The sequence below is a fragment of the Vulpes lagopus genome, chromosome 11 (assembly GCF_018345385.1).
Source record: "Vulpes lagopus strain Blue_001 chromosome 11, ASM1834538v1, whole genome shotgun sequence".
Classification (NCBI taxonomy): domain Eukaryota; kingdom Metazoa; phylum Chordata; class Mammalia; order Carnivora; family Canidae; genus Vulpes; species Vulpes lagopus.
In genome coordinates, this window is record NC_054834.1 from 1,413,047 (window position 1) to 1,427,636 (window position 14,590).

Here is a 14,590-nt window from a genome sequence, read left to right on the forward strand (position 1 = left end):
GTATTAGGGAATGTAGGAACATCACCACTGATTTTACACATTATATAAACTATATTATGAATAACTGAATAACTGTGTACCAATAAACCGAATAACCTAGATGAAACAGGCAAATTTCTAGAAGCACACCATCCACTAAAAATGACACATAAAGAAATCAAAAATCCGAATAGATATGTAACTATTAATATAGTGAATCAGGGGGATCCCTGGGTGGCTCAGCGGTTTAGTGCCTGCCTTCAGCCCAGGGCGTGATCCTGGAGACCCGGGATGAAGTCCCACATCAGGCTCCCTGCATGGAGCCTGCTTCTCCCTCTGCCTGTGTCTCTGCCAATCTCTCTCTGTGTCTCTCTCATGAATAAATAAGTGAAATCTTAAAAAAGAAAAAAGATAGTGGATCAGTAATCAAAAACTTGCCCAGAAGGAATAGCCTAGGATCATATGGCTTTACTGGTGAATTCTACCAAATTCAAAAAGTAACACAAATTTTTTTTCAAACTCATCCACAGTTTGTAGATGAGGGAAAACCTCCTAAGTCTAATAAGGCTAGAATTACCCAGACGAAGACACTATAAGAAAAATATAGTTCAATATCCCTTATGAGTATAGATGCAAAAATCCTCAACAAAATAAAAGCAACCAAATTCAGCAACTTATTAAAGGATCATACACATGGCCAAGTTGGTTTTATTCCCAGAATGCAAGAATGACTCAACATATGAAAACTTGACCAATGTAATAATACACATTAGCAGAATAAAGGGAGAAAATAACCCAACACATGCTCATCTCAACAGATACAGAAAAACCATTTTCCCAATGTTGACACACATTCATGGCAAAGATAATCAACTATGGATAGAAGAAGAGTTCCTAACCATATTGAAGGCCATATGTGAAAAACTCTTGGGTAACACCATGTTCAACAATGAAAGACTGAAGCTTCCCCAAGATCAAAACCAACAGAGACATCCACATTTGCCATTTATATTCAACATATAAATATGTATAATCTGATATGAAAAAGGAAAGCAAAGGAATCCAACTGAAACTGAAGAAGAAAATTATTTCTGTTCACAGGTGACATAATCCTATGACTCTAAAAAAATTCATAAGAATCTAATAAATTTAGCAAAGTTGCACATTAATACAAACAGTTGCATTTCTATAAATTAGCAATGAACAATTCAAGAGGAAATTTAAAAATAATTTACAATAGCATCAGAAAATATTCAGAAATAAATTTAAGTAAGGAGGTAGAAGACCTGTACACTGACAATTACACAACACTGCTGAAAGAAATCAAATTAGATGTAAACAATAGGAAAGACATCTGTATTATTGGATTAGATGACTTAAAACCATTAAGATAAAAATAGTAATACTACCCAAAGCAACCTATAGATTCAATGCAATCCCTATCAGATAAAATCCCAATTGCGTTTTCTCTCTGCCAAGAAAACTCAGTTCACAGATCTCTGCCATGACCTGCTTCTTATCACACAGGGCTCAACTCAAGAGTCACTTTTTGGGTGAAGTCTTCCTTGCAATCCAATTAATGGAGGATTTTAGCGACATGAGGGACACAGGCCTTACTTTCTATGGCTTTGGGAAACAAACAAAGGTGGCAGAAGGGCAGGAGGGTGAGGGCACTAAGGAGGGCACCTGATGGGATGAGCACTGGGTGTTATACCCTATGTTGGCAAACTGAATTTATTTTTTTATTTTTATTTTTTGGCAAACTGAATTTAAATAAAAAGTTAAAAATAATAAAAAAATTAAAGTCTGCTTTTTATTGTTCAGGAAGTGATGCTCAGAGTCCAATAAAAGTAGTTCCAACAAGTCTAATTACACCTCTATTGTGAGAAAGGTTAAGATAGGATGAACATCTTAATCTGAAATAAAATATACCAAAAATATCTGAGTCAAAACGCTCACTTTTTAAAAATCAGTTATCACATCCCTGTAAATTCATACAAGGAAATAACTCAAAAAATAAAAGCTAAATGTAATTGTAAATCACCTTTATTATAGTAGTAAAAATAGGAAATAATCTAAAGGTCAACATAAACAAAATGCTGAAAAATAATTTTTAGTTAGCCATTTTAAATAAATAAAACTAGTATGAAGGCAGCAGAGTAAAACAGAACTATGTTTATAACTGAATGGTTAACAGATAATAAGTCATAATAATCTCATTATCATTGAACGAGCCACTTCTAATAGCTCTATTAAAATTATAAATTTATGAAGACAAAGATCAAGTGACACTAAACAGAAACGATAAGTTGGAACTATTAGAGGAGACACACAAGTTTTTTTCCTTCACCTCTAACAATGGTGTTCAAGCTTCAGGGGAAAACTTAATATTTTCACATTTTATTATGAAATATAACCCATGGAGAGAGAAAAAAAGACATAACTGCACAACATGATGAAACCTGTCCAGAAACAGTGTAAGCCATCACATAGAAATCTGGCTTCCCCCCCAAATTCCTCCTCTGCCCCCTTCAGTCACGCTCCCTCCGTTCCTGCAGACGCCAGCACTCTTCTGTTGGGTGTACTAATCTCCTCGGGTTGCACGAGAGTCTGGGCACTCACGAATGAATCTCTAAAACAGAGGTCAGCCCTGCCTGTTACGTGGACTCTGCGGCGGTCAGCTTCTTTCCCAGACCATGTTTATAAAATGGATCCACAGGATTGTGACCCCCACTCGCTCACCGTCACTCCTGTAAAGCATTCCATTGTAGGAACAGATCACGGTTTATTCATACGTTTTACCATTAGTGGACATTTGGGCTGTCTCTGGTTTGGGGCTATTAGGAAACAGGCTGGGATGAAACTTCCGTCTGTAAGAGCTGAATGCGAGTCACAGGGTGCGCACCGCAGTCACCGCCCCGCCACGCTGTGTTCCAAAGTGGCAGGACGTCCCCTGGGGCAGGCAGGCTGTGGGGCCCCGCACCCTGTCCAGCACCTAGTCAGTCAGGGCTGCTCACATCTGCCCATCTCAGAGTTGTGCAGTAGCATCTCATTCTGTCTTTACATTTCCCTGATGACAAAGTTTGAATATATTTTCAGGTATCCATTGATCATGTGGAATTACTCTTTTGTGAAGTACACTTGTTCAAATCTTTTCCCATTTTTAAAAATTGTTTTGAATTTTTTAATTTACATGTTCTGAGTACTAATCTTTTGTTGGTTATATCCACTACAATTTTCTCATTTTGTGGATTATCTTTTCTCTCTCTGCACTGTCTTGATAAACAGAAATACTTAACTTAGTAGAAAAAAATATCACTCATTTTTTATTAAACTTAGGACTTTTGTGTTTTGGAAAATCTTTTTTTTTTTGATCCTAAAGATATGATGATAATTTCCTACATGATATTCTAAAATATTTATAGTTTTTCTTCATGTATTTACATCTATAATACATCTGGAGGTGATTTTTTGACTGGGTCCAATTTCATTGTTCTTCTATATGGCTTGGCATTACCTCTCTGACAATTTTTGTTTTATGTATTTAAAACCTATGTTATTTACTAAGTAATCACAAATTTAGCAGTATTTTATTATTATATCTACTTTGGTAGATCTATCCTTTTATCATCATGTAATGCTGTGTATGTGGTGAGACTTCTTGCCTTCGATTGTGTTTTGTCAATATCAGCTTGTTTTTTGGTTTTTGGATTTAAAATTAAAACAAAGGTTGAGGGTTGCATGTCTTAGCAGAATAAATTTCAGAATCTAAAACATCTTATTAAAAACAACTGTACCTATTAAACAATTCACTTTCACTACATGAAGAACAAAGGTACACAGGACTTTATTAATAAAACCGCTTTATTAATAAAATCATCTCAAGATGTTTGAATACTCTAACCTGTAATCTAATTATTTCTGACTGCTCACACAGACACTATATCACTATCAAAGAGCTCCTTGCTTGAGTCTTCCTGGAATTCCCAAAAGTTTGAATGTATAACAGCAAATCTTATGTATAAAGAAGGCAACAGAAATTAATGATATTGCATAAACTATTATTGAACTATACATTGGATTTGCAACAGTCAGTGAAAAGTAATGTTTCCCAGTAGAAGGAAAGTTCTCTTACCTAGATACTGCCTTTCCAGGGCTACTACCCAAGCACTTCCCCGAGGTATTACCACACCAAAGCTAAGGGTATGGTAAGCACTTTACCAGGTATTACCATACCAATGCTGATACCCAGGAATCTCAAACTTCTACTTGTTTCAGCATCACCTAAAATGCCTATGACAGATGCAGATGTCTGCTTCACATACCTTGACTTATTTTTGAGAAAATCTGTAGGTAATTTTGATATACATCAGATTTTTAAGACCACTACCATAGTTTAAAGAGGAAAAAAAAGAAGGTGAAGTGGATATTATGTCAAAAAAATGTTATTTAACATACACGTGTTTTTCTGAGGTGATAAGAATAAAATGGAGAAAGATAAAAACAAGACATACAGAGTTTTACAGAAACAATAAAAACTATAGAAATTACCAAGGAAATCCTATTTCAGAATCTTTGTTTTAAAAAAATTTTATCAGAATACTCTAGCTGGTCTTTGGTTGTATTATCTTTGCAATATAATTTATGAAATTATGAGACATCTATAATTCCCAATTTAATTAGAATCCTTTTCAGTGCCAAAATGATTGACAAATCATGCATATAATAAATGCTAAATGTAAAACTAGAGAAGTAATTTAGAGTGAAAATTAATTTAAAATGCTAAGCAAATTAGAAACGAGGAAGAGAACACAGGTGAAAATGTTAAGTCTCCACTAGTTAATATACAGTGTTCACCTGTCATCTATAAGTAAAACTCGCAGAAGACATCCAAAAGAGAAGAAAACACCACTGCTCACTTCACCAACTGCTAAAAAAGTATGTAATCTTGTCTCATGTAACAAACATTCATGTCCTCCTCAATCTTCTTTATTAAACATAAACTTGAAGCATCTTCATTTTGGAAATAAGTGGTTTTACAAAGTCCCCTTGTATGCTTTATTTGCTGCTATCTAGTATTACATTTTATACTCAAAAGGATTTTAAGCTCATTTAAAATGTTAATTTTGTCTTACAACTAGTGTTATATTTTATAATGCCTTCCAACTCAAAGAATGATTTAAATGTCCTTTTGGGTAGTATACGCTCTTCAAAAATTTTGATGGCTTCACGTAAAAATAGACAAAAACCACCATATATGATAGACACGTTAGACTGTGCTCCATTCAGAAAGCAAGCTCAGTCTTGCTTCATTTGTCTGATAGATGATAACAGTATAAAGGTAATTCTAAATTAAAATATTTACTGTATGATGGCATGAGATGAAATTTAGCAAATCACTAGTTAATAAGTATACTGGGCAATGATAATGATCCCATAAAATTTTTAAAAAACATTGTATTTCTCTCCTCTATTCAAAGACGTGACTCATGCTGGCACGCTAAAGTTGAACCCTTCCACTTTGCTCTGTAAGCCCCGCCAAGGCCACAGCTCCTGCGCCACCAGTCCTCTCACCCGGTTACACAAAACTCCCCCAGAAATCTGCTGCTCCTTCCAGCTCTAGCTTGGAGAGTAAATGCTACCGCTGCATCTTCAAAGCCCCTCCAGTCTCACATCCTCCTGAAGGCAGGTGGTATCTCAATCACACCCCCTGTGGCCCACCCCCCTTTATCTCAGTCTGCTCCATATCTCCTCACTCTCTCCCCTGCTGCTTTTGTTCCCTAACTGTTCCACGGATGTATCTCCCGTGTCTCTAAACTCTGTGGGCAGAGGCCATATTTCTGGGAAAGCAAAATAGTAGGGAGAAAAAGTTTTGAGATTTTTAAGTTTCACTACATACCCCCCATGGGGTCTGTTGTCAGGAATAAAATAACTGCTTAATGAACTGGATCAAACAGTACAACGTTTAACAGACTGAATGTTATAATTACGTGGTAAAACGAGAGAATCTGACAGCTATATTATTATCCAAATTTTATAAATGCAAAAAATTTTAGTAGTAAAAATTTTTGTGCTTATCATGGGTTCAGTTCTATTATTTCACTTGAAAGAGCTATGTTTAATTATTCCAAAATCCTTGGAATTCATGAGATGCAAACATTTAAACTTTTTCATTTATCTTAGGTCTTTATTAAGGGAAAATATAAATGCATTTACTAGACAGCTAAACTATCAGGTTCTGGTTTTACTGTTTGGTTTTCCAGGCTTTCTTCATCATTTCTGTGATAAAGTGATATACATAATCACAGATCATCAAAACAGCTACAAAGCTGACATATGTTATAGTGTTTTGTTTGTGAAATCCGTGTCCTATTTCCTAAGATAACTTTCCAAGTACATTTTGTCAACTTCATATCCTTTAAGGAAAACTAAACCAGAAAAAAAAAAAAACCCTAAAAGTAAAATCTAGCAGATTAAATACACAAAGCAAAAGGAACATTTAGTGCTCTATTATAGGAAAAAGATTTTGATCCCACTCGAGCTCTCAGAAAAGAGAAAAAAACAGAGAAGACCAAATGATAATGGTACTAATTTATTGATGTTGATATATGCAAGCCTTTTAAAACTGAAGATTAACTGCCTCACTCAACTTTTGAATATAAAAATTTGAAAATGTGGAATCCATGAATTAACTCATCCTAAATAGCCTCTGTAGAACTTTCTTCAATAATAAGAAAAAGACAGATGAAAGCCAGTGAGTGGCTCATTAGAGCTAGGGTCAAGTAAGAAAAAACAACTAGTAATAAAACACTCCACATACTTAAATTTTAAAAAAAGGTAAAAATATACCTAGTCTAGACTACACAAATGTAAACGCATCCATAACTGATTCCAAACAATATGTCACTCAGCTCCTGTTAGGGTAAGTAGCTCTGACTTGCATTCTTTGCTTTTCCTTCCAGGCCACCGCCTAACACTTCCAACCAACCCCTTTAGCATAAATATTAATACAAAGGCTGAAATTAAGCCAGCTTTTTTTCTTTCAGTCTTCAGATTCACATAGTCTTTTCAAATACTGCTTCAAATGAGCTAAAGAAATATCTATATGACAGTAAGAATAAATAATAGGCATTCGTTTAGGCATTATAAAGTGAGTTCATAAGTATAAACCATGAAATTATAGTTCAGTACATACCACAGCATTCAGGACATCTTGGATGTTTCAGGGTATTCATTCCATACCCTGGAAAGCAGCGATTAATCCAAACCATTTGGAGAGTACCTTCAATATAGTATATTTCAGGCAATGGCTCTGAACGTCTGCCTAGAACTTCTACTTGTTGATTAAAAAATCTCTCTATAAGATTTTTAGCCTAAAATTGAAATACAATATGAGAAAATTATTATCATAAATAATGTAATTTTAGAACAAATAAGGGTGCTTATGTACTTAGAAGCACTGAAAACAAATTCTTGAGGTCCTTATCCTATATTCATAGGACATAAATAACACATGTGAAAATTAAAATATGTCACCTATAAACATCAAATTTCCAAATGTACTTCAAATACAACACAAAGAAATCATTCAGATATATAACCAACATTTTAGTCCCTTTAGATTTTGAATAATATATGGATGGGCATATGAGAAAAATCAAAACAGCTTTTTGAAATGAAACCTCCCCAAGACATGTACTCCAACAATTAATGTGATTTTTAAAAAACATGTACTTTAAGTATCTTTAAAAAGCATACCCTTTCAAAAGAAATACCCTCTGTTCTTTCCACAAAGAGAAATCAGGTTTAAAAACAGGAAATACAGCAAATGTTAAAATTTCCAAAATTAAATTTATAAAATAATTATGGGATCACTCTGATCTATAATTACCTTTATGCTTGTAATAATTATTCTGGGCTGAACCTGAAAATTAACAAGAGGCTTATGATTTTCTGTGTTAAAGCATGAGATAGGGCCACAAGTTGAAACCTTCTACGAGCCAGTTAATTCTCCTCCATTTTACCCTTCTAACTTCTAATGCAGTCAGAAGCAAATGGACTCATGCCAATCTATAACCAATGAAGGTGGCTACAATGTACTGATTTTCTTCAAATGTCTTACAAATTACACTCCTTGCATGATGATTGTAACTGTACAAATGTTATGCAATATATTGCATTTAAAGTAAATATACAACGTTTATTCTATTAGTCAACTACTCACCAACTTTTTATAGTTTAAATGGTTTGCTTTTGATAAATTTTGGTAAATTTGTTGCTATTTATTTGGTCAAAAACAAAAAATTTGGTTAAGTAAGTACTTAAAAATTAATTTGATATAAATATGCTATCCAATTAACTATATTTAAATGCCAGGCCATAATTAAAAGTTTCAGGAGACACAATTATAATCACTCAGCTTCCTAATACTACTTCCCCTACCTCCCCCCCCAAAAAAATCAATGATGCTAGATATGGGAAAAACTGACAGGAACAAAAATGATCACATAAACAGATTGCTATTTCTTATGCTCCCTCTAAAAAGAACAAAGATAGATATCGTCTTTGACAAAAATAAAAAGAAAGCAAAAGACTGCTAAATCATTAATTAAATGTTTTCTATTAAGTATGTTTATGGTTGACATGGAATTATTTATACCAATGGGTGAAATTGACAAATTCTCTGAGTTGGGTAAGAATTATGGATTTTTTTTTTAGAATTATGGATTTTAATGTAAAACATTTTCAACCAAATTGGATAGTATAAGAACAAATCATACTTCTAGAAACTCTCCACCAATTATCTGGTCTCAGATATGAAGAATTAATCTGACTGAATAAATATCAGAGTTCCTAGTCCATGCTACTCCTCCCCTCACAATCCCCCAGAAAACTAAAAAATGGTTAAGCATCTATGGAAGGAATATATTCTACAATGACTGGATAAATTAATTAGAGAACTAGAACAAGAAAACATTACTATTTCAATAATGAGCAGTCTATAAAATATCTGAATTCCATAAAAGAGATGTTGAATAGCTTATTTTAAATACCACAATCTGCTCCACTGACCATGCCAAATTAGGTAGTGAGTAAAGGTGCCTGGAAAGGCTTTAATATCCACTCCACATTAGTCCAGCAAGCCTAGAAAGCAGGAACTACTTAACGTCATGGGAGTTCCACAACAGGCAACACAGCACACATTACACAAGACCCAAGTCCAACTAGAGCTCTACTATCCGCTAGGAGGAGCTACTACTATCTACCAGGCGTTACAGATAGTACACTCATAAGTTAGAATCCTCTAGAAATTTTAAGTTACACATATATTTGGAAATCTCTGTGGAAAATAACTATGGTCTTCAAATGGGGATGGAATTAAGAAACAAAGGAGATGGAAGCTTAAAGGTATCTTGGATGAAATAGAAAGAACTGTGAGTTTGCATTGGAAAGACCAGTGATACTGGTGGTCAGCGAGCAAGTGACAGAAAGGATGTCATGTCTCATAAGACAAGGTCCCAAAGGAGAACTATAGAAAATTATTGAACAGAAACACAAAGCTGTCCATTTTGTGGTGGGAACACTGTAACATGGATGCTGTACACATATGCCAGTGAACTGGGCACAGAACTATGAGATAAAGTTCAGTTTCTTTCTTTCTTTCCTCTTTCTCTTTCTTTCTTTCTTTCTTTCTTTCTTTCTTTCTTTCTTTCTTTCTTTCTTTCTTTTTCTTTTTTTTTTTGATAAAGTTCAATTTCAAAGCAGAACCAAAGGCAAAAGAAAGAAAATAAAAACTTATATAACAGTTAAATTTTATGAAAGTTGGAATCCTTTCCAAAGATACATACTGAATTCCAGCACGTAGAATAATTTAACTTTGCAGTGTGGAGATGACTTAATCCTGAAGCAAAAGACAAAAGAGAGTCTACTCTTCACTCAGCAATGTCACTGTGGTGGTGGTAGTTCCAGAACAAGTGAAACTTGCACGAGAAAAACTTCAGTTCTTCTTAAGAACTGAAGGCAAACCGTAATTTGTTTTGAAATTATTAGGGATTTAAACAGTTATATTTAAAAATTTTAAAGTAGCATATTTCTAATTGCCCACAGGCAATGGGAGTATGAAAATGACATTTAAAAATACAGGAAGGTTTCCATTTCCAAACATACAGATTAGTAGATATCCTGAAAAATCCTCCTGCTACAAATCATCTCACTAAACATAAACATAAGAGGACAAAGACCTTGTTTCTACATTTCAACAGTGAGAGAGAATGAGAAGAGAAAGGAAGGAAGAGACAGAGAGAGAGAGAGGAGGCTAAAAATGAGGAGACAATTGCAAATGTAATTGTAGCTAAATTCCTGATTGATTTCACATCAATCCGAGCATTCCAGAATGTTCTAACTTAGCAGCCTACAGAGATAAGGGGAATAAGCCTTAAATATGTTGAAGAAAAAAACTCTAAGAAAAAAAAATGAACCAAGAAAATAATTTAGTCACAAAGGGAAAATAACAAGAAAGCTTCTCTATCAAAAGCTGGGGAATAAAAGGAGCTGGAAGGGGAAGAGGGAGTGGAAGGATGGGGATAGCAAAACCTCCTCTGTAAATTCCTACACGATGGTTGACCTTCAAGAGGGAAGACAATGGTACCTGTACCCACTGGCCCTAAATCTAAGTGCACTGCTTTAGGGAAAAGAGAAAAGTAACCATTAGCATAGCTGGTGTGACCCTACAAACTATAATAGAAGGAGCAAAATCTTAAAATACCTCCTTTAGAAGGGAGGGAAAAAAGTGGAGCTGGCACACAAAGCCCAGACATTTCAGAGCACTGTTACAGAGAAAAGGACCGAGTTGCTCTTAACACTTGCTGTGATTCTCAGCACCCAGCATGGATCTATGGAATTGAAAGAAGGAATACAATTCTAAGACATTCCCCCAGGATAGAATTAGAGGAATTAAGCAGGCGCATCCACAGAAAAGGTTTGAGAGACTCCCCGTCCGAACCCACAAAATCTGTAGTCTGGTCATTCCCTTCTAAAGCAAGACCATAAAGATTGGAAGAAGTGACAATTTCTTTAAATGTGCAGGCACCAACCATGGCTACTATCATCAAAGAAATCAGGGAAATATGACACCAAAAAAACTCCAATAGCAGACTATAAAGATATAAATATCTATGAATTGCCTAACAAATAATTTAAAATAATCTTAAGAAAGCTCAGTAAGCTACAAGAAAACACAGAGGTAATAAATGAAATCAGAAAAATAATACATGAACAAAATGAAAAGTTCAACAAAGCAACAAAAAACAATAAAAAAGGACCAAATAGAAATTCTGGTATGAAGAATATAATGATTGAACTAAAAAATTCAATGGAGAGCTTGAAAGGCAGACTCAATCAAGCAGAAAGGGAATCCATGAACTCAAAGACAGATCATTTGAAATTATCCAATCAGACAAAAGGGGGGAAAAAAAAAGAGTGAAGAACCTCTACAGGACTTATCTGACATCAACTAAGTCAACATATGCATTATAGAGGTCCCATAAGTATAAGAGAAAGACAAAGAAATAGAAAGGTAATTTAAGTGAATAATACCAAAGAACTTCCTAAACCTGGGAAAAGAGACAGACATCCAGACTGATGAAACTTTAAGAATCCCAAATCAGTTGCACAAAGGGGACTACCAAGGACACCAAGAAACGTTGTAACTAAATTGTCAAAATTCACAAAGACTGAATTATGAAAGCAGCTGGAGAAAAAGAACCAATCAAACAAAAGGTACCCCCCCCCCGCCCTATGATACTATCAGTAGATTTCTCAGTAGAAACCTTGCAGGCCAGAAAAGTGTGTAATAATTCACTCAAAGTGCAGAAGGAAAAAGAAACTACCAGTCAAGAATACTATACCCATCAAAACTTCCCTTTAAAAATGAAGGAGCCCCCGGGTGGCTCAGTAGGTTAAACATCTGCCTTCAGCTCAGGTCATGATCTACAGGCCCTGGGATCCAGTACTGCATCAGGCTTCCTGCTCAGTGGGGAGCCTGCTTCTCCCTCTCTCTCTCTGCCCCCTCCTCACTGCTTGCTCTCTCTCTCTCTCTCTCTCTCAAATAAATAAATAAAATCTTAACAAAATTGAAGGAGATTAAAAAAAAATGAAGGAGAGATGAGAATTTTCCCAGGCAAACAAAAACTGAAGAAGTTCAATACCATCAGAAGTCCCAAAATCTGAGTAGAACACTGTCTCACAAGAAGTGTTAACCAGAGTTCACCAAAATGAAATAAAAGGATGCTAAATAGCAACATTTTTTAAAAATGAAAGTATAGAGATGCCTGGGTGGCCCAACTGGTTAAGCATCCAACTCTTGATTTTGCCTCAGGTTATAATCTCACAGTCATGGGATCAAGCTCCACACTGGGGTCCGTGCTCAGCATATGGTGTGCTTAAAAATTCTCTCTCTCTCCCTCTGCCCATCCCCCCTACATTCTCATGTCCTCTCTCTCTAAAATAAAAAAATCTTTTAAAAAATTAAAGTATAAGACTCACTGGTAAATGTAAATATATGTGCAAATACAAAATAATGTAGTACTATAAGGGTGACACAAAAATTAATTAAAGCTAGTATAAAAGTTAAAGACATAAGTATTAAGAATAAATGTAACTACAAAAATCTGTTAATAGAAGCACAATAGAAAAGACAGGAATTGTGACATCAATAACAAAGTGTGTGTGGGGGGGATAAAATATAGATTTTTCATATGCAGTTAAGTTATCTGCTTAAAATAGACTGTTACAGGCACCTTGGTGGCTCAATCGGTTAAGCATCTGCCTTTGGCTCAGACATCCCTGCTCTGCAGGGAGCCTATTTCTCCCTCTCCCTCAGACTGCTGCTCTCCCTGCTTGTGCTCTCTCTCTGTCAAATAAATAAAATCTTTTTAAAAATTGACTGTTATAAATATTAGATTTAAATATATGCTTCATGATAGCCACAAAGAAAATATCTACAGAAAGGAATCAAAGCATTATCAATACAAAAAAAAAAAAAATCATCAAACAAAGGAAGACAGCACCAGAGGAAAAGAGTAATGAACTATACAGTAGACAAAAAACCATTAACAAACTGGAAAGAGTAAGCTCTTACATAACAATAATCACGTTAAGTGCAAAAAGATTAACACCTCCTAGTCAAAAAACACAGAGTGGCTTAATGGATAAAACAAGAGCCAACTCTATGCCGTGTACAAGAAAGTGACTTTAGATTTAAGGAAACTCATAGACTAGAAGTATAGGATGAAAAAAGATCTGCAGATGAAAACCAGATAGGCCATGTTCTGGACCATCTAACAAAGCTCAACAAATTTAAAGGAATTGAAATCAATGACATCCTCTGGGTAAATACCTAGTAGTGCAATTGCTGGATCATGGGTAGTTCTATTTTTAACTTTTTGAGGAAACTACATAGTGTTTTCCACAATGGCTATACCAGTTCACATTCCCACCAAGAGTGCAAGAGTGTTCCTCTTTCTCCACAACTTTGCCAACACCTGCTGTTTCCCATGTTGTTAATTGTGTTGACTCTGACAGGTGTGAGATATCTCATTGCAGTTTGATTTGCACTTCCTTGATGATGAGTGACGTTGGGCATCTTCTCAAGTGTTTTGTTCACCATCTGTAGTCTTCTTATTTACCAAAATGTCTATCCATATCTTCTGCCCATTTTTTAAACCAGATTGTTTTTTGGGTGTTAAATTTTATAAGCTTTTTATATATTTTATAAGTTTTTAATATACTTTTGGATACTAACCCTTTATCAAATCTGTAATTTGTGAATACATCTTCTCCCATTCTGTGGGTTGCCTTTTAGTTTTGTTGGTGTTTCCTCCACTGTGAAAAAGCTTTTTTGTTTTTGTTTGATGAAGTCCCAACAGATCACTTTTGCTTTGGTTTCCCTTACCTTGGAGACATACCTAGTAAGAGGCTGCTACAGCCAATGTCAAAGAGACTACAGCCTGTTTTCTCCTCTGGGATTTTAAAATGGTCTCTCCTGTCTCACATTTCAGTCTTTCATTCATTTTGAATTTATTTTTGTGTGTGATGTAATAAAATGGTCCAGTTTCATTATTTTGCAGGTTGCTGTTCAGTTTTCCCAACACTGTTTGTTGAAGAGACTTTTTTTTTTTTTCCATTGGATAGTCTTTCCTGCTTTGCTGAATGTTAATTGACCACATAGCTGTAAGTCCCTTTCTGGTCTTTCTATTCTGTTCCATTGATCTATGTGCCTGTTTTTATGTCAGAACCACAGATCTTGATCATTACAGCTTTCTAATATAAGTCCAGAATTGTGATGCCTGCAACCTAGCTTAGCTTTGGCTATTTGGGGAGTTTTGCAGTTCCATACAAATGTTAGGATTGTTTTTTCTAGCTTTGTGAAAAACTCTGGTGGCATTTTGATAGGGATTACACTAAATGTGTATATTACTTTTGGTAATATAGGTATCTTAACAATATTTGTTCCTCCAATCCATGAGCATGGAATGTTTTTTCATTTATATAGTCTCCAATTTCTTTGATCAGTGTTTTTTTATCTTATTTTTCTTAAATTCAATTAACATAT

General features: G+C 34.9%; 1 protein-coding gene across 1 annotated transcript in view; it reads right to left on the reverse strand.

Annotated features, from left to right (window-relative positions):
• LOC121472315 (zona pellucida binding protein) overlaps nucleotides 1-14,590 on the reverse strand; it is an 89,272-nt gene that overhangs the window by 29,253 nt on the left and 45,429 nt on the right. Inside the window, exon 7 of the mRNA XM_041723577.1 lies at nucleotides 7,175-7,352. Coding sequence (XP_041579511.1) covers nucleotides 7,175-7,352 — 178 coding nt within the window. The remainder of the gene's footprint in view (nucleotides 1-7,174; nucleotides 7,353-14,590) is intronic.